General features: G+C 38.1%; 3 protein-coding genes across 4 annotated transcripts in view; 2 read left to right on the forward strand and 1 right to left on the reverse strand.

The window, feature by feature from the left end:
* The first annotated feature begins 467 nt into the window (after positions 1-467).
* LOC124164932 (putative nuclease HARBI1) lies at positions 468-1,562 on the forward strand. Its single transcript, XM_046542171.1, has 3 exons — positions 468-886; positions 975-1,178; positions 1,259-1,562. The coding sequence occupies exons 1-3, from the start codon at positions 468-470 to the stop codon at positions 1,560-1,562; spliced, it is 927 nt and encodes a 308-aa protein (XP_046398127.1).
* Positions 1,563-12,537: 10,975 nt separating this feature from the next.
* Positions 12,538-18,633, reverse strand: LOC124165357 (myb/SANT-like DNA-binding domain-containing protein 3). 2 transcript variants are annotated; one of them, XM_046542727.1, is made up of 6 exons: positions 18,458-18,633; positions 18,153-18,365; positions 16,637-16,910; positions 15,422-15,484; positions 14,077-14,438; positions 12,538-12,972 (listed from the first exon to the last, which is right to left on the reverse strand). In XM_046542727.1, exons 1-6 carry the CDS (start codon positions 18,485-18,487, stop codon positions 12,925-12,927), a joined length of 990 nt encoding a protein of 329 aa, XP_046398683.1. In that variant the 5' UTR covers positions 18,488-18,633; the 3' UTR covers positions 12,538-12,924. The 2 variants fall into 2 exon arrangements, with proteins under 2 accessions (XP_046398683.1, XP_046398684.1); XM_046542728.1 differs by lacking the exon at positions 15,422-15,484.
* Positions 14,432-26,626, forward strand: part of LOC124165356 (glutamate receptor ionotropic, kainate 2) — a 122,693-nt gene continuing 110,498 nt past the window's right edge. Inside the window, exon 1 of the mRNA XM_046542724.1 lies at positions 14,432-14,453. The gene's annotated coding sequence lies outside the window, so the exon portion shown is untranslated. The remainder of the gene's footprint in view (positions 14,454-26,626) is intronic.

The raw sequence follows: 26,626 nt of genomic DNA on the forward strand, positions 1-26,626 counted from the left end.
ACTGCAAGTGACCACGCGGAGGTAAATTTAAATCTAGAAAGATAGTTTGTGAATGATATTAACGATTTCATGTTGTAAAACTGCAACTGTGTATATATACCTGTAATAATATTTTAAAGGAAAATCGCCTATGCTGTGAATATTTGTGAATGGCCTTCCATTGATTGACAATTATTTCTAAATTTTCATTTTAGTTTTGTGTTGTCGAAACCGCCATGGACTTCGGTAACGTTATAGCGGCAATAGCTGCTTACCAAAGGTATCTTATGATACGGAACCAGAGGCAAAATATGGAAAGGGAAATTGCTCGCTTGGAGCGGTTAATTGCCGTGAATTTTAGGCGACGAAGAGCCCTGAGAAGAGCTTGGGTTTATATTCGAGCCCAAGCGGTATGGGAGAGAGACGTCCCTGCTTGGCCGGAGGATAGATTTCTCCAGACATTTCGTGTCTCTAGGGGCATATTTGACATGCTATGCCGGGAACTGGCACCGTTCATCGGTCGACAGGATACGGCAATGAGGTCTGCCGTGCCAGTGGCGAAGAGGGTCGCTGTAGCCCTCTTCTATTTAAAATCTGGGGCTGATTTTGGAGTGGTAGGTCTTGCTTTCGGCGTGGGGAAAGCTACTGTCCACGTCATTGTTAGGGACTTCTGTAGAGCTGTCCTTGATAGGTATTTCATGGAATCTATAGTGTTCCCGTCGACGGAGGAGGAAATGGCCGCCAAGGAGAACTGCTTCCGCACCCGGTGGAACTTTCCAGGAACCATCGGTGCCATTGACGGGTGCCATATACCTATTAAGACCCCAATCCACGGAGGAGCTGATTATTTCAATTACAAAGGGTGGCACTCGGTCATCCTTTTGGCTGTAGTGGACAGTCAGTATAGGTAAGTAGTCATTAATGGTTAAAAATAATGTTATATACTTCACTCTGACCACGTATAAATATATTCAAAAACATTTTATTTTCTGCAGGTTCATTTACTGCAATAGTGGCTATCCGGGGAGGGTCCATGATGCTGGTGTGCTGCGGGCTAGTGCCTTGTGGGATGTCATCACTAATGGCGGCTTACCTGAGAAGTACCATTTAATTGGTGACGGGGCTTTCCCCCTGGGAGCCAACATGATGAAGCCTTTCCCGAGGCCAAATGGACCCCACGAAGAGCATTTTAACTACCGGTGGGTTTCCTGTTTTATACCCATCATGAAGTCATAGTCATGTTATCCTCTGAATTTTAATTTATTGTAACCTCTTACAGACTCTCTAGGGCCCGGATGGTAGTGGAGAATGCTTTTGGGCGCCTCAAGGGCAGATGGCGAGTCCTCCTTAAAGCCTCTGAAGTGGACGTTGCAAGGCTAGTGGAAGTGATAAATACCTGCTGCATCCTACACAACATCTGTGAGGAAAATAGGGAGGTGTTCTGGGCGGATTGGCTCGAAGAAGCAAATGCTGCTGAGAATATGTTTCCGCAACCCCAAGATGAAGCTGGTGGGGACAATTTTGTTGATGGGGAAGAGAAGAGAGAAGTTCTCGCGCAGCAACTTTATGATGCTGTTCAATAATTCGACGAAATCCTCAACTCATAAACCAGTCCTTTTCAGGACTTCCAATTACTCAAGGGTGATTGTTCTCCATGACAAAGCTTTCCTTACAACCCTGTTCCTACCTGAAGGAAAACAGCCAAAAGTTATGCCCTTCATTTCTAACCTTGCTGTAAAACCCGCCAGCAGGCACTGTATTTAAGCAATTCTATCATAATTACATAGACCCTTTCCCAAGTACTAACGGAAGAATAGAGCAGAAATGAGTTTTGCATAAGTAAATTATCACTAGCACTAACATTTTACATTAGTACCTAGCTCATAATCAACAGTAACCAGTTTATGTAAAGTTATAACATAGTACTGCAATTATGTGATCCCTCATGGGCCTTTCCCCTCACTCGCGAACCCCGCTGTGAGAATGGACCATCCTTCAACCATTTCCTAACCCTTACATACTCACTCACTTTTAGGAGGCCTGTCAACTGTGGTAACTAGATCACTCTTACCTTAGGAAATTGTTACAGCAGAAACAAACCTAATGAAATACCTTCAATAAAAAAATCATTATGCCTCACGAACCGCTGAGCTACACAAGCAAAAGATATGAATTAAATATTATCATCGAATTATTAGAAGGAAAACTAGCACTGTTGGGGAGGAATGGGTTGAAAGCAACTGAGACACAATAAAATTCAGTTTTTCAATTTTTATTTCAGGTTTTTGGGATGCAACACAACAATTTTCCTAATACATAGACTGGCAGTTGGAGAGATGGTGGAGCTGGTGGTTGTTGGGGAGATGGTGGGGCTGGTGGTTGTTGGGGAGATGGTGGGGCTTGGGGTTGGTATGTGAATAGAGCGGCTTGGGGTTGGTGTGGGCATGGGGGGGCTTGGGGTTGGTATGAGAATAGAGCGGCTTGAGGTTGGTGTGGGAGGGCTGGGGGTTGGTGTGGGAATAGAGCGGCTTGGGGTTGGTATGAGAATAGAGCGGCTTGGGGTTGGTGTGGGAGGGCTGGGGGTTGGTGTGGGAATAGAGCGGCTTGGGGTTGGTATGAGAATAGAGCGGCTTGGGGTTGGTGTGGGCATGGGAGGGCTGGGGGTTGGTGTGGGAATGGGGGGGCTAGGAGAAGGTATGGAAATTGGGGGGCTTGGATAAGGAGGGGAGATGTTGGCATTAGGGTGGCACAATGGGAGAGGGTAGTTGGAGGGAGGTCCTCTCACCACCGACTCCACAAGCATTCTCATGTAGTCCAGGGCCCTCTCCTCCCTTTCCTCCTGCCTCCTCAGCATCCCCATGTAGTCTTCATGGGAAGACCTTAGGTATGCTATAATGTCCCCTTCACTCCTCCTCTTCCTTCGCGATAGTAATGGAGTGGCTGGAGCGGCTGGGGTGGATGGGCCAGCTGAGGTGGATAGACCCCCACCATCACCCGAGATCACTTGTCTGCAACACAATTTTAAGGAAGCATTACTTGTCAAACAATGGAATAGGAATCGTGCCAGTTATTTAGAACTTCTATGATATCAAATGGGAAAACACAGGGAACCGATTGAGGACTCCATTCCCTATGGTCCTTAAGAAACTAAACAGCAAATGGGTTACCAAGTTACGGTGATTCTGTGCAATGCCAGGTTACACTCATTCAAACAAGCATTCACTTACATTAGTTAGATGATTTGCATCTTTCAATTATGCCTTAGCTCACAGCAACAAACTTATTCGCATTACATATTTACCATCATATAATATTGTTTAAAAGGAATGAAAAGCTACCACGGAGAGATATCTCTAAGCAACATTAAATTGATTACGTGATTGAAGCACAAGTTACATTCTATTAGTTAGTACTTACGATGATATTAGGGAGTCCATCCTTGCCTCAGGAGTCCCCGCCGGAGCAGTGGCATAAAGTTTATGGAGTACATCCCAATGCACCCACTCCGGCGGAGAGTCCCCTGACCGCATCCCCCGCTTCAACCCTAGGTACCTCCGCCTAAGGTTATTAACCTTGTCTTTGACCTGGCTAGCAGACCTAGGGTATCCTAGGGTTGACAGCCGCTCCGCCAGCTCCACCCACACTCCCACATGACTCCTCTGATTGCTCTGCAACCTATTCAAAGTAAAGGAAGTGATCAACTACTTTGCAACAACTGACTTAAAATAGTATTTCTTATGATAAGAGGGAAAATGTACCATTGTTATTGCCCAAACTCATCCACAAAGTTATGGAAATTCAGCATTTACAAGAGATGAGCCATTAACATAAGCAAGGCAAGGGCCCCAGAAACCTTTTGCTCTCAATAGGATATTCTGATTAGAAGTTTTCCGATACGAGGAGAACTTAATTTAAATCATTTCATTAGAATGGAAATTTCTGTTCCAATACTAGTTAGGAAGGAAAGAAATTTCAAAGCCTATGCAGCAACTAGGAAGTCATAACAGTGACACCAAAAATAAAGGAAGAGGAACGAGGAAAAAGATGAAACCCATGATAGTTGAGTGTAGGAACGTAATTACTTTCAGGATACACATAATTCACGTAGGCACATCTGGACAGCGTAAGAACCTACACTTCAGCGTTTAATTAGAACACGAAAGATAAACACTACTACGCTTTGCTATTCACCAAGACATTTTACGAAGGGTAGATCACACGGTAACCTTTTACGTATGAATCCATGCGTTATGAACGCGTAATCAATCCCGAATATCAATGAGGCACTCAGCATTTTACGGTTTGATGACCTAAGACTTTCAAATGAATTGAGTAATTCTATCCACTTGTACAACATTTTATCACACATTTGTTACAAGTGGTAAATGATTTTCCGAACAACCATCAGAGCATTCTACATGCAAGCACCATACCTCAAATTAGTATTTTAAAAAACGACACGATGTGCTCAACACAATTTGTCGTAAGTAGCGATTAAAATTACTTGATTTCGGAAAAATAAAGTCACTAAATACCCACAAATATTGCACAATAAACTCACCTTCTTTGAATATCGTCATCAGAGAAGATAGCGAGTAGCACCTCCACCTCTTCTTCCGAAAAAATCTTGCCTTTATCACCATCCATTTTTTTCTTACTCCTAAATTTTTCTCACAGGGCATAAATATATTAATACTGTAAAAGATGACTTACTTTTGAAATTAGAATATTTTATTCTTTTATTAATCTGTTCTGGGTACGATGTTTCCGCCCAATTAAAGTGAATGAATTACGTTAAAGCTTGTCTTGCCTTTGTTCTTTGTTTTGTTAAAGCTTGTCCTTTGTTCAAATTCGCGCGTCAATTTAATCCGCTAGAGGAAGCGGAAGCTCTCTTTTTTCTTGGCGCACTAGCGCTAACCATCGTAAGTTCGGCAGTGTTAGGTACTAAGGCCTACGATGGTAACTCTGCGCGTCTACACGACGTTTTGAGGTTACGATCGTACGGATCAACGTCCCGACGATCGTTGTGTAAACGGGCCATCAACCAATCCAATTCGCTTGCAAAAAATTCACACACGTTTGGAAATGGCGCTGGGCCGTCGGTGCAGTTAATGCTATTGGAAAATTATTTTTGTGGTTTTTTCGTCATTATGAGTTGTCAGCTCTCATCAAATGTGGCAGTAAGCCATGATATTGTCCCATGGCAAGTATAGCATACATATATTCATGATTAATTGACCGTCCTTGTAGTGAGCGTGAAGAAACTGCAGGGCTTGTCAAGCCGGTTGGTAGAACAATTTTAGCTAAGCCTATCCAAGAATTAGTTGTGTATCACATCCTTTATTTAAATCACGGTTTTTAACTTGTTGTGATTATTGCGTTTGTTTATGTTGAATTCCTGTCATCAAATTAATATCCATTTAAATCCCCCTCGGCTATGAGATTGGTAATTTTGTAGTCTTGGTCTGTTTTGTTCTCAATTACATCGGTGAAGGGAATGTTCATCCTCTTGCCTATCCTCTTAGTAGCACAATTCCTAAGTATTTTATTAACTGTGATGTAGTTTAGTATGTTCTGCAGTTTTTGGTAATGTAATAATGAGATGTAACCAGTAATTTCTGTAGTTTAAACAGTATGAGTGAAATTGTTTTCATGTATTTGGTGGACTGCGAAGTATTTTAAACTAAGCGAAGTATTTTGCGAAGTTTTTTTATTCCGGAAGATAATCTAAAAGTATCAGTTGAGTGACATCGGCAAGATCAGAAGATTAATGAAAAGCCACCTATAAGAACACTGCAGTACCTAACAGTTAATCTTTTGGTGGTAGCTGAACAGGAATCAACCCAACTCGTACACAACATAAATTATAGTGACCTTGAATCAACTTCATGGGAGCTATTATATTACTGACTACAGAGTAATAAACAAGGCTTATTAAAGAATTTGGCCTACTTATTTACTTACTCATACAAACTCCAAAATACCTATACTAGAGCATTCTGTCCAGGCAAGGACAAATCAGATATCATCACCTTTTGGCAGATCCCACCTCAGCAATGTAGAAGCACTCTAGGAATTAATGTTACTCTGAATAGCCTGTAAGAAGTTTGATTTGTATTTCCTGGGCAAACTCAAATCAGAGTTGAAGCTGACCATGATTGGCCAAGCTGAGCAAAATATGTTATGATCGAAAGTAGAGTGCGACAATGTCTGGAGAAATGAAGGTAATTGCCTGGGGAAAGTAAAACAATTTGATTCAGGAATCTTGTAACTATCCTGTGAAGGGATCAGGTAAGTGAAAATGTGATGGGAAGACTCATTACAAAGCATCAGAAGCTGAAAGAAATTAAAGTGTTGATGGTCCTAATATAGGGAGGCCTTAATTTGAATTAAAATATTATTATGGTGTGGATGATGCAAGTACATCTTTCATAAAATTGTACAAATGTTTGTTTGGAAGGAGGTAGAAAGGCCTAATTGCTCATATTCCAGCCTCATCACATTTCTTTGAATAAATTTTTAATTAATTTATAATGTCTTACTGTTGGCAGTGTTTGTCAGTCATTGCTTTGATTTTTCTGTCGAAATGCTGCAACAGCCAGTTAAATTTTCTATTGTTCCTGTCCTGTAACTTCAACACTTAGTAAGTATTTTTTATCTAATCCCCTCTCGAAGTTAGATGTGGGAATTATATTTTTTACTGTCATTTAATTTTTTTGTGCTAGTTGGTAGTATTAGTGCACTAACAAAGTTGGCGACGTATCACACTAAATTCCTTGGACATCTAGGTAACTGTAGTTTCTCGCTATCTCATTAAATGTTTTCTGACAAATATAATGTATTAGTTTGGATTTGTAATGAAGTTTCGTCTATATTGTGTAGCTGAATATCTAAATGAATTAAACCAAATGGAACGGTGAATATCAGATGTGTTGAAGAATTGTTCCATTGTGTAATTTACTTGTATCTGTGTTGTTATCTTTGGGAATTGGTGGATCATTACTATGTTTATTCTTGTAATCAAAGATTTTAGTGTTTTCTAGCAATTATGTTGATGAATTTTTCTAAAGTTTTGTGGCAAGTGGAACTGAAGCTTGTCGCTTATTGTTAGTGTAGAGAATTTAAAAAATTAATTGACCTTAGTGGTACTCATTAATGGTGGCTGGTTTGGATGCTTTCATCATGGCCATGTTAACTTGACGAAAAATTATTTGTATTCATGTGCTTCTTATGAAGGTTTTTTTTATCTTAGCGTGGTATTTAGGGGCCGGAGTTATTTTCTTGCTTATTTCTCCCACCCCTCTCCCTCTTATTTTCACCAATTCACTTAGGGAGATGGTGACTTGTTGGGTGACTGAACTTGGCCTTTTGTTAAACTTTTCGTGAGGAACGTTGGGTGGAGCCGACAGGCATTTTCATTCACAGAAGACCTACCATCTGGTATAACTGTTGTGGATTTTTCAACTCAAACGACCAGACATCGGCTCTAGCTGATGCGAGGAAAGTGTGGTGGCCACTGAAGTAGCTGTTTTAGGATGCATTCAGGCCTGGCTTAAGACCCAGCTTAACGAGACGTTAGGGACACTCCACGGCAATTAAGCCCGACCCTCCCAACGAAAGATTAGCATTAAAAATAATGGACTTCTGGGCTTATATTCTTAATTCCTTATGTTCACTAACTTTGTCATTATTAATGCTAGAAATCTGTTTAAAATTCCACTTGCTCAAAAAAAATGTTCACAATTCTTTTAGAAGAGTAATAATCAAATGTAATATTTGGTTGAAAGAAAAACACTAGTAATGCAATAAGTTGATGGTGGATTAGTTCTAAGATAGGGTTAGAGGGTCTAGACCAGTGGCTGGGGTTGGGTTGGGTGCTAAATCTGAGGGACAAAGATTCAAAGACCGAGTACCTCCACTCTAAGAAACAACTCTGCACAGAGAGGTTTAAAATATTCTTATGCTACTTGTAGGAAAAAAAAAGTTTTCTTAATGTAGGCGCCGGCAGGAAAGGATTAAAGAGCCGGCATATTCCCAATTGCTTAATTTATCTGAACTCTAGTTTTAAATTCTCTTTCTCCCAAAAATTATTTTAATTTTTTCTCAAAGATTAATACTAAATATAATGCATTTTTTTAGCAATGCTAAGTCCTTTGCTGTGGGAAAATATATGTGGAATAGCCAGCGGCATAACTGTACAGAGTCACCCACACAGACAAAAATTTTACATAGAAAAAAAACTTATGTTCACACTTGTGCGCATGGCACCACAGCCCTGTAGCTAAAGCCTGAATCTTGAACTAAAGGTTATTGGATTTCTCTGCACTGGTAAAGTTCACAAGAGAATTACTGCAATAACTTTTGTAATCAATCAAAAATAATCAGAGATTCTACATGATTTTAATTTGTAATTCTGTCATATCAAGCTTCCTTAATCTACTCATCTTTTATACCATCATTATCACCTCTCAAAGCAACTTTTTATGAATGCAGAGAATGCATGGCACAGAATTGAAGTAAAAATTCATGAGAATATTATCATGAAGGCATGTGTCTTTTGATGATTGGTTTCGGACTTCTCCTCTATTTAGACAGATAATACATAGTAACTTTATTGAAATTCAAATGAATAAAAAAAACAGCAAAAAATATTAAAACCTATTATTGGTTAGGTTACCTCATGAAGACCGTGTGCTGATAATAGTTATGGATGTATAAATAGTTATGGATGTATAAAATTTTAACTTTGTTTTTACTCAGAATATTTATTAGAACATGGTCATGGTTTCAACGTTTAACATCATCTTCTGGTAAGGAAGACATTGGTGCATCATCTTAAATACTACTCAGGGAAAAATTTCTGCTGCGTTAGATATTTGGAACTGTCATCTATCTGGTTTTTAACCACTGATGGGATGCATTAGAAATTCGTATGTGCTTTCGAACTGCTTTGGAATTAAAACATGGTACACAGTAGTTCATGACACCATACCTGCTTTGTAGCAGTTCGAGATGGCTCTTAGAGCTTCCTTGAAATTTAAGGTGGTCTGTTTGGAAAATTTAGTCCAGGCCACGATGGCATATTGAAGTGAGGGAGTAACTTCATCTCAAAATAGTGTATATAGTCACTAAGGGCAGTCACTGCTCAATGAGTAGTCCCAATGCATTTTCAAAATGAGCCATAAGTGAAAGTCATTCCAGCTTGGCAGACTTGGCACAGGATACGTACTTCTAAAAAGGTAGAGTGGGTAAAGTAGATACAAACTAACTGCTTTCACTGCAGTTAGTCAGCTTGGGTGCATCGGTCCTACCTACCTCCCCATCCTCCCACATTCCCTTGGCTTTCACAATGTGAGTCCATATTCACGATCATAGGTGATTTTTACACCCTGAGATCGTGAAAGGCTTCTTGAAAAGTTTCATTGGGAGTTGGTTATGAATGGGTTTTAATGGAAAAGCGGCAAAGGTAAGAGCAGAAATTGGAAATATTATGTTGACTGCACAGCTTGTAGATTTGCAAAGTTAACAGGATGGAGGTTTGAGAGCGACAGAATTTCCAAGAATCAAAGTCAGGAAGGAGTTTTCCTTCCTGAAAGTCTCCTTCTAGAGCTGCAATCTCACTGATGAAGATCTATGCACAAAGAATGGATTTTTGGCAAATTCAGTGTTGTGCAAGGTTGAACGAGGTTTAAAGGCAATGAAATATTATTTTTTAACATCTGAAACCAGTCTTCCAGAAATTAATGGATTGCACAAATTTGAACTGCTTAGTTCCAAAGGGGAAAAATCATTTGTAATGGCCATTATCACAAAATTTCTGGTTTGCGCTATAACCATTTTATCTACTGTACCCGTCATCTTCTTAGTGGATTATTTTTGTTGGATTTAGAATGCAAGATCGCAAAGTGCACAACGTGGCATATACCATGGGAGAAAAAATATCCTGACAAATTTTGTGATGCCAGTATAAGTCTGCAAGAGGATCAGTTTCATTTCTGATGGCATATTATTCATCAGCCAAATTCTGATAGGAAAAACAGTCACAAAGCCTCATCTTCCTCTTTTCTCAGTATATATATGGTGGGCCCCTGGCTTCATAGATACACACATAATAGGGTAGTTTCCTTCATCAAAGAAAACGAAAGGCATTGATTGCGATTCGTTACCCACCATTAGTGTATTCATAATACACAAATTATTTGGTTTTTGAAATACCGGTATAGACGAATGGCAAGGGTCAAATTTTATCCTCATTTGAAAAAGGTCAGATTGGCGCCCATGCGATTCCACTCCGCATGACGTCACAGGGACCTAGTTTCTACACGAGAGGATAGGAGTTATACATCGTCTGAGGTTACCAATGCATGCATGAGGCTCAGAGCTCAGGGAAACATGTCTTAATAATCACCTATTAAAACTGGCTAAGTTCGGAAAGTTTTCTTCGTTTGATAAGGTATTAATAAACCTTTTTTAAGCCAAGCGCTACCATCCAGCAAGGTACTCAGCTATCCGCTAGCATCCTGCGACGTATCAGCGCTAAGCCTCGCCTCAAGGTCACCTCACCGGGCGGGAGGGGGAACCAGAAATACGACGTACGGAGATATTTCCCGGCATTCATACTTAAGCGTCGCGTTTTCGCGCGCTTGAAAATTTTCACTTTTCATTTAATCGCGAAAAATAGATGTTGTCATTTAAAAATCTAAAAGCGTGAAATACGTACTCCAGGAGTAATAATCTTTCGATTAAAGCAATAAAAAAATAATAGGAAACCACCCTATTGGTAATGCAAATGTTTTGGTAGGAGGTGTAGCTATCCTCCTCTCAGGAAAGGTTCTACCCCTATCCCAAAATGATTGGAAGATAGTCTTCAGCCTGAATCACATGATAATTTTTTTCATTACCTACGAGTCCAGATCACTCTAGGTAATGATTGTCTTGCATGATTGTTTTTCCCAATGGCTTCAGTCAGGGATGGTCTGGTCAGGTGGGCAGATTGCCGAGGGCCCTGAGGGGGCCCTCCACAATGCTTGCATGTACTGTGAAGCGCATATGAAAGGTGTAATAAAAAGGACTTAGATTACTTCAATCAATTTTTTCTGCAGTTATAAAATTATACGTTTTCATTACTTCCTTTATTTACAACATACTCTGTGCAAAAAGATTGTACAAAAAATAAATAAAATAAAGGTGTCAGACGATAAAAGAGAACCTAATGTCTTTTTGAAAAGGCTATTTCAAAGGTTTTTTTTAGGTTTCAGTTAAGTTTCAAGGAGTAAATTCACTAAAAATGTTTTGGAACCATAATACATGCATTATTACTATATATTTTATAAAATTTTATTATATATAATTAAATTTTATAAGCTGTGAAATTACACTTTTCTAAGTATTTTTGCTTATGAAATTGCAATTTTGTGTCAACTTTTACCCAGTTTTTAGAGCCAGAATAGAGTCAAAATCCAATAACAGTTATGCAATTTCCTAAACTTTTCGGGCGGAGGCCCCCCGAATACCTTCGTAAGATGAGCCCCCAATCACTCCTGGCTCCCAGTGTTGAGGATTCCCTTCACTTGGCATTTTGCTTTTCCCATCACTGAAACCTCATTAATCAGCCAATCAGAATACATTGTCCTATAGAGTTATTGCAGCACAACGTTTGACAATTGTGGGAAAGACATAGGTAAACATGAATGACTAGCTGTGAGAATGCCGAAAAGTGATGGAAAGAGTGACGGAAATGACTGTATGATTAAAAAAATTGAGGTCTTGAGCGATCACTTTCCTGGACCTGAAAAGTGATCGCTCAAGTGAGCACTAAGATTGACAAAAAATTGATCGTGTGATTCAGGCTTTAGCTGTACCCACTCCCATTGAAATTCCTTCAAAATTTATTTTCACCTCCCCCTGAAAAAACTTAGCGGCTAAGGCCTTAGGTACAATGTTCATGTTGTACCTGAGTATTGTGCCATGCAGTGAAACCTGTTGTGCTAGAACTAAAAATGTTTTCCTAAAGCACAACTTATCAATGTAATTGAAAGAAGAATTGAAGTCTCCAAAAATCAACATATGACCACTTGGACTGAAAGAAAAATGCAATTTTTTCTCACTTATTTTTTGTGGGTTACTTGCGTCTAAATGTTAAAATAATGATTAGCTCCCATTAGGTTTCTGGGAAAGGAAAAGACACAATATCTATTTTAATATCAAGGTCCAGGTTAACTGAAGAAAATTCTGTGGCTTATTGACTCTTCTAACAGAAGACAATGATAAATTTGAAAATGAAATCAAATATGTGAGATGGATAAAGGAAGGCAACATTTGCAGAGTATTACTTATTATTCATCTAAGAAATAAGTTGCTTAAGAAGGTGAACACCTAAGCTGTAGGGAACTGCTGGTTATTGGATCCACTGGCCATTGGTATTCTTTATATTATGAAAGCTGATGGGAGATAGATGGAAGAATTGGTAATCATTCTGTGGAAAAAACTTGAAACCCTCATCTGCAACGAGAGTTAAGACTTTCTTGCATTTCTAGGCTTAAATGGATAAAAAAATACTTTATCTTTGTAGGTATTTATTATAAAAATAGATTAAAAAAAACAATTGATTTATAAATCCAGTCTCTACGTTGTTCAAACCAAAATTCAATCATAAATTTTCTTTTCATACACACATTCACAAACCAACACTTGACAAGTTTGGCAGTGATATGCAAGGTATGTTGTTACAGGCAGTATCAGAAGAGAGATATCATACTAATAAAAATAAATATGGAATAACAAACAACAATAATAATACTTTAGTTTAGTAATGACCTTTTCAGTGAACATCACTTTTTCTTCTTTCCATGTTGATGGCTGGATTGCATTATGAGACATCAACAAGGTCGAACTATAAGTCTTTTCTCTTTGCAAAAACAACACAAACCATTAGTACCTAGAGTACTAGATGTTGGATGAAGAATAGGAGAGTCTTTCTCGTTGGCGCATTTCCTGAAATAGGTGGAAACAGCAGGGTAATTTATTGTTATTGATAGGTTAATTAGAGAGAGGTAGAATAGGTACTTTTTTTGTACCAATCGGCATACGTAGCTCAGATGTAAGGATGGGTTGCTTCCTTTTTTTATCTTGTTATGATTCTGGTTTGATTCCAATTCTTTTTGGCTTTAGTTCCAATTCTGGTTCCAATTTCAAGATATGGTGGAGTTTCGAACTAATGAAGTCAGCTGACCCAACCCAACTTCAATACATCTAATTTTGTCTCCAGCTTAATAATTGAATATTGAATGTTCTGTGAGGAGAGGCAATGCTTGTACTTACTGCATTACATGCTTGTAATGATAAATTTGATTACATATTACACTCATTACTACATACTTTGTTTTTACAGTTTAATGATATAATTCAATTTACGAAGGTTGCACTAAAATAAGAAGGAAATGTTATTCTCACAAAAAGTCCAAGAATTAGAATCACGATAAAAATAAAATGAAGGTGTGTCACCATATTAATTTTACATTTATTAACAAATGAATGCTGTAATAGAAGTTGAATCATGTCAGTTCCATGAAATTGGTGCTACAGTCAGCTCATTAAGGTTCAAAAAGGATTAGCTTGAACACATAAGCATGTGGATGTATGGCTTGTCATGGAAAAAAATTCACAAGCCATTGTAAAATGTACCATTATAAAATCAACTGATGTCATTTATGAAAACTTTTTTTCAATACATGTGCCTAAAGAATTTGCTTATGATAGTTCAGATGCAGCGGAAATCCTCAATCCTTACCCATAAAGCTGCGGCAGTTATCAGGATGGCCAAATCAAAAAGGGATAATTTTAAGCTGTTTATCTCAGGGAATCAAAAGCGGTGAGGTGTTTAATGCATGTTAATATTCTCAATGAAGTCCCAAAATAGAATGCTTACTCTTCATCCACACCTCTTCCTCCCAACAGTTTGACAAAATACACTTGCCCGAGGCCCATAAGGAGCCCAAATCTTTACAGGGTAGAATAGTTTTTCTGGCTGCAGCCATGTGATTGAGTGTGCGAACCTATAGTCTCTATACCTCTATATACCTAGAGAATGCATCTTACCTCTTGGTGGTGGTGTTGTCTTCTCCTTTCCCTAAGTTCTAATGCCATTAGCTTGCGTTGGTGCGCTAGAGAATTCTCAGCCATTGTCACCTCCAGCTCCTTCAGTTTCTCGGCCTTGCTCACTTCAATTTCCTTCAGTCTAAGTTCCAATTCGGCTGTTCTTCTCTTTATCCAACTGACATCATCATCACCACTACAATTAACGGCATCTTTCATTGACTTGACGCTTTCCACTCTCAATTCCAGCTCCCCACCGACAGAGGCATGGCAACTGATGGACTGGGGTTGCGTCGTCTCGGAGTCGCAAGAGGAGCTGCCATCTCCAGGAGTAAGAAGACAAGTTGATGGACGCTGCGGTTCGGCTGAAAAAATTACAGGTAGGCAAATTTCACAATTAAGTACCTTTTATCTATTTTTTTCGAAGACATTAAAAATCAGCCACAAGTGGCTTAAAAATGGCTAAATAACTATCAAATAAGTAAACAACTACATGGCTTAAAAATGGCTAAAGAACGATCAAAAAAATAAATAACTACATACCATAGACACAAAGAGGAATAACAACAGCGATTCCCTGACAATTGAAAATTATGGAGGCTTTGCCTCAGGGAATATTATGAAATAAATGAAATGAAATGTCAAATATTATGAAAGTATTTTTTTAATGCAAGAGGTCAATAGGTCAAATGAGTGATAGGTAGAGGAGAGGTCAAATGAGGGTGGATACAAGAAAGTGTGTTATGCGGTTTCGGGAGTCTATGAAAAAGGGATCGCTGGGTTAGTAAAAGACAAAATTTGGGTGAGTGGAGAAGGTCACTGCTGTGGGTTTTATATGATCAGTAGTGTAAAGGGAGAACAAGGGGAGAATACAATTGGAAGATAAATTACAGGTGATGATAGAGTATAAGCAATTTAAATCTTGAAATTTTTGCATTTTGGTAGAGAGGAAATTCCAAATGACGATATTCGTTCATGGAGGGATAAATTACTTGAGTGGGGAATACTCACAAACAATATCAGTGAAAACACTTAGGGGACAAAGTTTTTAGGTTGCTGGGATAGGCTCTTAACCAAATTATTGAGTTATCTGGTATGGGGAGTACGCATCTAGTGAATATAGTTGGTGGTTTTTGGCGATTCTTGGTGGAGTTCACAGAACATTTTGAATGAGTAACTTAAACTTTGTTTTTCCACTGTTTTTTTCACTGTTAAAAAATTCTGTGGAAAAACATAGTTTAGGTTATTCATTCAAAATAGTGAATATGGTTTTAGGTGTAGTATGGTCAAATTCCATTAATCCATAATGGATGAAAATAAAACTTTATAAAATGCTTTGGGCACAAACCTCTGAGAACAGCATGCCAGTTAGAAAACAGGGTATGTAGGTATATCAGGAAATGGACTGATACTGTGAAGAAAGCATATTTTAAGGTTAACATAAAGCTTACCTAAAAACAGACGTAAATGATTAAATGAGAAGAAAATAATTTTCTTAGTGAGACAAAGACTAATCTTTGTTAACGTTGGATTATGCAAGTATAATATCTGAGCTTAAGTGAGTCCTGGTAGATATAACTTTTTATTTTTTTTGGAATGCACAAAGGTACAAAGGTAAAGGATGATGATACGCTGTATCGAAACCGGTCGCAAATATATTTTATTTTGTGAAACAGCGAAGTCTTTTCTTAACCTTTGTGCATCATGAAGGAGTTTCACCATGTTACGCCAACCACCATCGCATTTTTTTTGGAATATTCTGACTATGAATGAATTCTGGAACTGATTGTTTGAGGTGTAACTTGGTGAAAGCGATTCATAATTAAATTAAAAAGAAGAACTTTGTGCTTTCACATTAATATTTATTCTTTCATTCTGGAACATTAGATCTGCGAGCAGGTAGGTAAAAGGAAAATGAGTTGCTCCATGTCAATTTGATTTTGGTTTCCAGTGAGTTGAGGAAGAGGAAATATATAATTGGAGAGTTATTTATGAATGAAGGAAAGATAGCATCTTAACCATGCCACAAGGTATCATTGAGTGAATATTTTTCTTTATGTATTCAGGAATTTTGCACGGTAGTGAACTTTTTTCCTTCCTTCCTGCCAAATCCCTTAACTATACCAATAAAAAGTGCAACGTGAAAATTCCACAGAGTAAAAATCTGACCAGAACTTGGACCCGAATCTCCATAATTCATGCCAGGTGTTCTTCCACCTGAACTACCTCAGCATTTTCTTCCTCGACAGAGTTTTTTTCAGAAGCAGAATGGAGTGAAGCAAAAAGAGATGAGTGTGGTACGGAAGATATTAATTGATAGGTTTGTCAAAGGAAAGTGGAATGGCATGGACATAAAGACTGAACAGATGAGCAGAGGATATATAGTAAAAGCAGCAAGAGACAATGTTCCCAAGGGGAATAAAAATGTGGGTCGACCAAAAAGAAATTTGGAGGGATAACCTGGATGAGAGGAAACTGTACCGAAGGAAATCAGCATTAGCTAAGGAATAAAGATGAAAATAAAATAGGACTGAACATGTGGTATTCACATGAATATACTCACCCATAATGAGTCGTTCATTTTCTTCCCGGAGTACCTCGTACGCCAACTCCCGTGGGTCATTTACCATCAGGCCGTGTCCTTCAGTTCTACCGGTGACCTCCTCCCTCTTCATCTGGCAAGGCTGAGTGACTTCTGCCTCCAAGAAAATGTCTGCACTGGTAGAGGTGCAAGGCCCTCCTCCGATTCGTGTTCTCTCATGGATGTTGTGGGCCAGCTCCCTCTTCCTCTTGCACTTGATGTTCTCCCATGCTTTCCGAAGCTGTCTCCAATTTCGCTGTGTTTAGAAAGTATACAAATGTCTATTATGGATGGTATATAACCCTTTTAGCACCAGCCAGTCAATCTATCGGTCTGAGGGGTATGTGCGAAGAATGACACAGGCCAATCTATCAGCATGATGTCAAAAAATGAATCATAAATCAAATTTACTGCCTATATTGTACAGATCAGTTAACAAAATTGGCAAATTTTTTTTCTGTGATGTAAGTATAAGCAGAGTAAATTTAAAAAATTAGCTCTATCTCATCCTTTTCGGAAATTAGGAACTTTAAAATTGATAGTAAAATGATATAAATTAGTCATTATAGCCATATGGCATCATTTGTCTGTACATGGGTAGAGTTTTGGGGGGTGGGCAGGGGTAGCCTGTTCCCCCCCTGTTATAGGTAATTAAAAAAAAAAAAAAGTAATAAACCAGTAGAAATGTCCAAACATATTAACCTTACATGGTATTTGAAGTGCTATTTTCACAGGCTAATTTAAATATTTTCCAGGGAAGGGCCTCAGGGACCCTGTTTCACTAGTGGGTATACCATAGCTCCTGTAACCCCGGCAGGATTGCTGGACCCCCAGCATAATACGCTTATCTTTGCCCACGTTTCTGCTCCAGGTAAAAGAGGCTGGCAATGAAAGGGTTTAAAAACAAACTGTCTCTCTCCCTCTCTGCGATACAAATAAAGGGTTCTAAAGAATTTGATTCTTAAAAAAATGGGATACTTTCATGATTTGTTGAAATCCTTATTTGATTGTCCTGTGAAATGCTCTTGAGGGGATGTCCAGAAAGTAGGAATACAAGTTTATGAAAAAATGACAAAATAAATGTACCTATTTTTATGAAATTGACCAAGTATGTGCCTGAATATGTTGCCATTCCTCCACATAATTGCCGTTGAGGTCAATATCCATATGCCTGGATACCAGATTTTGTACAAAGTCATAACGTACTTTCCGCTCCAAATCCTGAAGCCATTCTTTCACGATCAAATTGACCTTTAAATTGTTTCTAAAGCACTGACTACCAAAGAAGTCCTTCAGCTTTGTGAAAAGACGGTAATTAGAGGACCAAGATATTTTTCAAATAACTTAAAGATCGAAAAGACTCGACCTTTAACATCTAATGTGCGTCTCATTCAGAATTTATTCCAAGCTCCAGTGAACAAGGGTATATAAGAGAATAGTACAGCATACCACCGCAAGTTATTTTAGCAGGAATGACTGGAGGACACTTCATGCTTACCTTTATCACGAACCCGTGGTCATTGAATTGTCTCTCAATTTCAAACCAACTCTTCACTTTCGCTGCATTACTAGCTGCATCCGTTTTTTTAACATCCAAGATGTGAATGTACTTGTCAATCAAACTCATCAGCAGTGAACGTTCGTCCATGGAGAATCTCTCCATTTTCATTTGTCCCATACTCATTTTTGCCATTGAAATGTTTCCAGTTTTCTGGAGAAAAAATTTCAAAACACATTAAAAATCCTTAGGGGTCGAACCTTCCCTCTGGAACGTGATGAACAGTAAACACAGTGGACGAGTACCCTAGGGAAGAGAACATCAGCTAACTTCATTATAGGTAATTGTGATATTACGAGCCTAGATGATATTTCTGCGGAGTAAATTCAAAATACACCGTTGAGGATGAAGAAATATTCATCGGTATCACATTTATATATATGATAACATCAAATATTTCACGGATCGCCCAAATTTTGAAGTACCGCTACTGCGCATGCGTTAAGTTACCAATTAGTTTACCGTTTTATCACCTACCTTTTGTGGCGCAGTAGTCGAAGAGGGAATTTTAAAGTGTGGACACTTGCAGGCTATTGGTCAATATTGGATGTTTCATGAAGAATTTTAAGAATTCTGCGGTCAATGCCGCCTACCTAAGTGAAATTTTCTTTTCAAATCACAATAAGACGTATTTCCTTACATTTCTTTGTTAACTATTTATCCTCCTCCCCATCATACTGCACTCAAACATTGTTTTCTGCATCCCCTCCTACTGTTTCCTCCTTATAGACACTGAAATAACATATCCTTGAGAGTAACTTCTAGAAATGCTTGGTGTAGTGGAGATCCATTTATCTACGATTTTCTGTCTGAAATGTTTTTGATTATATATTTCGATTGCTTGTCAGATTCCTTGCTTGAATTGAGATACTTCAAGAGCTTAAAATTATTGATGAGGACTAGATATAAATTCATGATGATAGATTTTAATGACTGGGTGTCAAATAATGTCTATTTCACAGTGACATCATGGCAAATTTAGCAGTGCCGGAACGCACTTTCCACCACGCAGTTTTTTGGAAGTGAAATATTACTCTGTCTGTTTTTTTAATGTCAAATTATGATTTTAATTTTATCGCAAAATGTTTTGCTTTGGTTTCGAATGTATATATTGAAATTTTGAGGTAACAAAATGGATAAAATTGTTATTTCGCTATTATGTCGTTTGTCAACCAGTACCAGAACGGCGTTCCGGCCCATTCCGGCACCATGACACCCCTGCAGTCCTCCACCAATTTTATTTAATTGTTGATTCTGGTTGCGTATGAAAAATAAAGAGACAATATAACCATAACCTATCTACATTCCACAATAAAATCATTAAAATTTCAAATCAAACCTTAACTGTCGGAAATTGTGTCTCAGACTGCCTCTGAAGACATATAAATAGTGTAAAGGCCGTTTTACACGGTACACGGAATTGCGCAATTTGACGCACGCGCGAAGGCACATTCAAAATTGCGTCGTGTAAAGCGGTGAATTGCTAGAACACATGCGAGAATGCGTGGATGCGAGACGGCAAAATAGCCCCTGTTCTAATTTCGTTCATGCATTCGCGCAATTCCACGCCATTTTAGAAATTAATGCAGCTCTAACATGCGCAATTCCGTGCCCCGTGTAAAACGGCCTTAAGAATACATTGTCATTTGGTTCTGATTAGTATTGAAAATGTCGAGTCGATTACTTGTTGGGAAGTGGGTTCAATTTTCAGGAATCGTAAGATTTTGCCCGGGCGGACAAACAAACAGAAAATAAAGTGAATTCAACATACGTGGTAATAAATCGTGATCCATACTATTTCATTGCCAGGCAATGTTCTGAGGCACAACAAGTAAAGCGTCGCACTACTGACCAGAAAATTCGGGTTCGAATCCTAGCCCTGTGGTTACTTTTTCCATATGTTTTTTATTTGTTGACATTGGGAATCTTCTATCGTTTTACGTTTTGCTATTTCGCACTTTTCTATGTAGAAGTTTTTGGTAGCCTGATACGCCTCACTTTTGTAAAATTAACTTGAGAAATTATTATTACCATGGATCTAAAAATTTATCTTAAAAACCACGTTATTGTTTTAACTAAAAAAATAACGTATTGCAATAAAATAAGTGCCGTATGGTATGGTAATTGTAGGAAGCGACCGACAGCTGAGGTCATTTGCGCCATAAGGGAAGGTTATGGAAGGGAGGCTGGAGAGAAACCCGCCTCTTAGCTTTGCTCTTAACGAAAGGCGCCAAGGGGACCACGGCTTAATGTTCCATCCGACGGACGGATTGTTGTGCTTGAAATGTCCTCCACCATGGCCATCTTTAATACTATTATTAATGGGCCATGCCTCCACACACATTCATACAGGGATCGGGCAGCCTGAAAATTCTCTGCCGCCGCCAGGATTTGAACCTGAGCCTACGGGTTGGGTAACCAACAATCTAGCTACCACACCATCCCGATCAACAAGCAAGAATGCTAGAAAGGCCACTCACACGACAACTAGGGATTTGTGCTCTAGTAGCTATTATTTTGAGTACTCTCATAGAAGGTGTTTCAAGAGGAATCTTCAATACTTCAAGAGGTGGTAAGGGAGACAATTTTAAGGATTTTTGGTCCATAAACATGGTGTCGCAACTCCTTAGTTACTGAGCTATGGTAACGCAAACAATTTTTGGATGCACTTTTATCAAGCCTTTTCGACATTTTATTTTGTACTCTAGATCTCAAAGGGCATTAAATAATTAAGGTTGGTCGAAAATGTGCGATTATGATTATCTGAAATAATTTAAAAAAAATAATTTATTATTGTTTATAAACACATTACAATACATTAAAAATACATAGTTCAAATATTAAAATACTTATAATACATTAAAAACATTCCCTTTACAAATTCTTAACACGCTTTTCCCTATATAACCAACACATATTTTGACTTATTGGGCAAGAAAAGATAAAAGAGAAAAACCTTGATATTACAATATTTTAGAATAAAAATATATTTTTACAATTAGGAGGAGACCTCCTGAGCCAAAACAGGCTCATCAGCAGGTTCTCCATAATTCATTTGCAAGAAGTTAAAAACATCTAAAAACAATAAAAGAAACGATAAAAAAACTTAAAATGCCTTAAAATTAAAAATTAAAGTCCTCGAGTAGATAATTTAAAAGTTTACTTTTGACAGCCGAATATGTGGTTAAACCATGCATTTCTTTAGGTAATTTGTTAAACAATTTAGGAACGGTAACCACCATTTTTTTTCACCGTATTGATTGAAGCATTTGGGGATTTTTATTGGTATAGATTCCTCTTTTCCATTTTATGAAAATTGTCTTTCAGTGTTTTATATTTATTGGAAAAATAATTATCTATTACTAAAATATAGGTTAGAATTAATCTCAAAATGGGTGAATCGCGCAATCTTATTGATGAAACTCTCTCAAAGTTCTCATTTAATGAAGCTCGAAGATTGTTTCAGACAATAGGGTGGTTTCCTATTATTTTTTTATTACCTAAAACGAAAGACTATTACACCTGGAGTACGAATTTCACACTTTTAGATTTTTAAATGACGATATCTATTTTTCTCGATTAAATGAAAAGTGAAAAATTTCAAGCGCGCGAAAACGCGACGGCTAAGTATGAATGATGAAAAGCCCGTGTGACGTCATTCTGGTTCCCGCTGCCGTAAAGTGAGGTGACCTTGGGGCGAGGATGTGTGCGCCGCTGAGATGCAGGCTGCTAGCAGGTAGCGCTTGGCTTAAATCAGGGTTATTATTCCCCTATCAAACGAATTAAACTTTCCGACCACAGGCAGTTTTAATACGTGATTATTAAGAGATGTTTCCCTGAGCTCTGTGCCTCATGCATGCATTGGTAATCTCAGACGATGTAAAACTCCTATCTACTCGTGTAGAAACTAGGTCCCAGTGACGTCACGTGGAGTGGCATCGCATGGGCGCCAATCTGGCCTTTTTCAAATGCGGTTAAAATTGACCATTGCCATTTGTCTAAACTGGGATTTCTAAAATCAAATAATTTGTATATTATGAATACACTAACGATGGTGGGTAACGGATCGCAATCAATACCTTTCGTTTTCTTTGATGAAGGAAACTACCCTATTGAAATAGCTTTTCTCCGTCCAACGTCCACGGGTAGGAAGCCAACACTAGCCACCAAATCAACATCCTCATTAATACCGCCGAAGCCGCACTGAACAACAGGAGGGTTGGGGGGGGGGGGGGGGGGGGGGGGGATGACGCCGACAAATACGGCAGTGGAAAACTATCAATCGGGAAAGACCCCGGCAAATCGCTAGCTTTAATCAGAGATTCGTTCAGTCAGACACGAAATCACAAAAAAATCGGTATATGGAAGAGGAAGTTGCGACGAAATAACATGCGCATCATTGTGTTGTTATCTCATAATTTTAAATTTGAAAAAAAAACGAGAAAAAAATTTCCACCCATTTTTCATGAGTTGGTGACGTCAATAAGAGTTTCGGGTCATGAGCACGTTTAGAGAGAACCGCTCATTGAATGAAGAAAGTGGTGCACATTGATGGCAGAAATATGCAGCAGTATTGTTTCAACTCCTGAGAATGAGAAGATTACGGCACGCAATGGTTCGTAAGTGGCAGAGTTTTTTCTTAATCGATTGAGATAATAAGGTCATAGTCCTTTGGATGGCACGATCATGGTCCGTATGTAAGGACCATGGGTACGATAAACCTAGTGATGGAAAAATCGATTTCGATTAAAATCTTCAATCGAGTTTTAACCGTCAAAGATCGAGGAAATTGAAATCAGGCTTCGAGTCTTCAATCTTCTAGTTTCAATCCAAACTCGATCTTTCAATTTCGAATTTGACCATTTCATTAGATCTAAGCAGCGTCAATACCGGCCTATGATATCGCCATCTGTCCCGAGAAAAAGACTTGTGTAAGACCCGTAAAATTCGAATGGCATGCCCTCCATTATTAAGAAAGCATCTCAATCAATTAATCTTTCTTAAAAATTTTAATGGAGCCCAATGGTTCCCAACGGTGATCCCAAAACTTAAACGTGCGTGAATTTATAAATTTTACCGAAACATTCAATCATGTTTTTTTTAATTTGAATACATTTTCTGTAAGGAGACAACTTGGGGGTTGTTGTATTTGTTTATGTAATTTGTGTTCTTATATTGTAAAGTGCTCACCTCTTCTGGCATTATTGAGTTTCGATGTAACAGTTACAAGCATCAGGGCAGCTAATAATACTCTCAAGTGCTCACCTTTACTGGCATTATTGAATTTATAAGAAATCATTTATATAAGCACCAGCAGAACTAATTATATTATTTTCAACTATTGTCGTAGAAATTATTATTTTATAGAGCCTATTGTCCGTATGTTAAAATTGTGTGCTTAGCTTACGCCATGATTGATTGGATTTCTACTTGAGAAGATGTTTATTTGGACTATTAAATAGATTAGGTAACTTAGGCAGATAGGCTAGGTAGAATAGGTAACTTTTGTATGGATTTTTATTAGCAAAAATTACTTCCTTTCCTACTTAAAATGTCAAAAATTACTTCCCTCTTTTCTGTTTTGCCTCTTTCTGCCCCATATGCCGGAATACCTCTAAAATTTATTTATCCTCAGGACCACTGTTTTCGTCAGAAGAACCCGGGCAGACCTTTTCCACCAAGCCCGTACTGGCCAGTACCTAAATTCCTTCCCGATTACAGCAACCAAATTTTGGATTTCATTACCTCCCTCAATAAAATGCTCCTCCACCCCAGAATCTTTTAGGCAATTTTGAAAATATTTAAAACCAGTGGCGCCGATTCCATGGGGCCTGAGGGGGCCCGAGCACCCTCAAAAATTCGTTATGGGTGTGAGGAAAAAATGTGTCAGGCTTGTCGATTTTCCCCGGAGTGTACAGGTATCGAAATTCGAGTTATCAGGGTTCTAATGTTGATCATATGACTGTTCTGAAATGCATAAAAAACTTAAAACTCACCACTTATAAAATTTCCTGGGGCAAGATTCCCGGTTTTGGCCCCCTCAATATTTTTTGTAAGTCGGCATCCCTGTTTAAAACTATAGCACTCATGGGCGTACCTAGCCGGGGGCAGGAGGGGGGAGCTGCCTCCCCACCTAGAAGCAAAAATCGTTAAAGTTTTAAGGAAATTCAGTTCTGGATTGAAACGAAATTTTAACACGAAAGTTTAAACCCACGAAAAATTATGTTAGTATAAGACATGTAATAAAAATAAAAATATAAGCAAATAATTTTATAAGCTAATATAACGCTCTTATAATTTCCTTAAAATGTTGGTTTAATTCAACTTTTCCATGATAAATGTTGAATGTTGAATGACAACTTGAACGACCATGGTTTGCCCCCCCCCCCCCTAGTTTTTATCCCGGGTACTCCCTTGATAGCACTGTTGTTTTTTAAAATCTAAGAATATTTGTGTTGATTATTTTGATTTTTGTTTGAATCTTCGTACTCAATTACTCTTGTTTTTATGTTATTCTTATTTTATTATTATCATTGTTTTGAGCAGAATGTTATTTGTACTTACGTTTTTTGCTCTTGCAGCCTTCCTTGAGCTTCATAAAAAATTAATTAATTCATTATTTTATAAATAATTATGACTCGTTGTTATTATTTTATTATTTTTCATGGAAAGTTTATGATTTTTTACCAATTACTTTTTATAATTAATCGTAGCGCGCGTAACTTGGTGGAAATCCATAATCGCAGGAATAGAAGGATCAACAACTTCGCTGTTTCCACATAGTAATTTATTAAAACCGAAAATTTAAATTTAATTAATTAATTAAAAATAAATGTATTAAAAATAAATTTATTAAATTTATTAAAAATTAGGATCACCTTGATAATGTTACTCTGTAACGAAACCATGGTCGGTGTCAATAAATTACTATGTGGAAACAGCAAAGTTGTTGATCCTTCTTTTTTTTTCTTTCTTTGTAAAACTTTCTGTATACTTGAAAAAGGGTGTAATCCCGTTGAATAAATATTATTATTATTATTAATATTCTATTCCTGCAATTACTTTTTGTATTTGTGTATCTAATTTTTTCCCTCTCTTTTGTGTTATCATATCGTGATGTATTATAATTTATATTTGACATTTGCTTAATTTAATTATGTCACTTATTTAAATTAGGCATCTACCCGTAATTAAGAATTATTATTATTTTTAAGTTATATATGAAGTAGAGCTTTGTTAACATTTCTCGGTATCTCAGATTTGAAAATTCTTCCTCATAGTTTTATTAGATGCGATATTTTAATATTTGAGAGGCAAAAGAGTCAAATGTTGATAAAGGTCTGGTTAAATCATGGTGGTCCCTGAATCCGCAGAACTCCAGCGAATAAAGGGGAAAGTGCCTCTGCTTGGGAAACATCGTAGGGGAGGCGAAGTGCTCCGGACTGAGTCAATCATATAGGGTGCGTTTCGAAAGTAATCCAATTATTTTTTTCAAAGTAAGTCAATGGAAAAATTTGTATAAACTCTTTAAATTCTTCGAAGTACTGCCCTTGTTCCCCGCGTAATTTTTTCGAGCGACTCTTGTCATTACCGGCGCGCGCCCATGAGGATTTCTTCGGGAACCTTTCGCAAGGTCTTCGTCACGACTGATTGTTTCTCTTCTATATGGAAAAAATGGATTCATTTCCGGGCTGTCTTAACCGAGATAACAGAAAGAAGTCTGCTGGGGCGATTTCAGGATTATACGGGTTGTGGGGCAGCGTTTGAACCTGTGTTTGGCCAGGAACTTGCGGACCAATAGCACGTTGTGGCAAGGCGCGTTGTCGAGATGGAGTTTCTAGGTAGTGAAGATGTCTTTTCTCGTCCTGATTACACTTTTTCGGAGTTTTTCCAGCAAATAAACTTAATAGGCAGCGTTAACTATCTTATTTTCAGAAGCAATCTCCTTGCATACCACTCCTTTGCTGCCTAAAAATACAATGAGCGCTGGTTTAACTTTTGATTTGTTCATTCTTGCCTTTTTGGCCGTAAACCTCTTCCCGGCACTCCTTTAAGAGCTTAACCGCATCAAAACTGATGAGTAGGACTGATCAGAATCCCCCAAAGCCTCACGAATGATTTTGTTAGTCTCATCAAGAGATTTTTTTCAGTTTAGCGCGAAACTTAAACTTTAGTCGATGGTCGATTTAATTTTGTTTTCGTGACACGGTCGGCGCGTAGAGATTTACAATGACTGACGTCCCTCAGCCTTCACAGCTTAGAGATCACTAGTTTTGTGGCAAAGCTAAGCGTCCACCCCACCTACTCCAAGTGCTATCCCGATCCGACCAATGGGAGCAGCGCAGGAAATTCAATTACGATACCTTCAGAACGCACCCTGTAGACTTCAGGCCTCTATACACGGTGAATGATCA

This window comes from Ischnura elegans, chromosome 9 (assembly GCF_921293095.1).
Source record: "Ischnura elegans chromosome 9, ioIscEleg1.1, whole genome shotgun sequence".
NCBI classification, from domain to species: Eukaryota; Metazoa; Arthropoda; class Insecta; order Odonata; family Coenagrionidae; genus Ischnura; species Ischnura elegans.

Coding starts and splice junctions, on each gene's coding strand:
- LOC124164932 (XM_046542171.1), top strand. CDS start 468: ATGCTATGCCGGGAACTGGCACCGTTCATCGGTCGACAGGATACGGCA. Junction 887..974: donor GTAGTGGACAGTCAGTATAG/GTAAGTAGTCAT, acceptor TATTTTCTGCAG/GTTCATTTACTGCAATAGTG. Junction 1,179..1,258: donor GAAGAGCATTTTAACTACCG/GTGGGTTTCCTG, acceptor AACCTCTTACAG/ACTCTCTAGGGCCCGGATGG.
- LOC124165357 (XM_046542727.1), bottom strand. CDS start 18,487: ATGAAGTTAGCTGATGTTCTCTTCCCTAGG. Junction 18,366..18,457: donor CTGATGTTCTCTTCCCTAGG/GTACTCGTCCAC, acceptor TTTTTTCTCCAG/AAAACTGGAAACATTTCAAT. Junction 12,973..14,076: donor GACAACACCACCACCAAGAG/GTAAGATGCATT, acceptor CACCTATTTCAG/GAAATGCGCCAACGAGAAAG.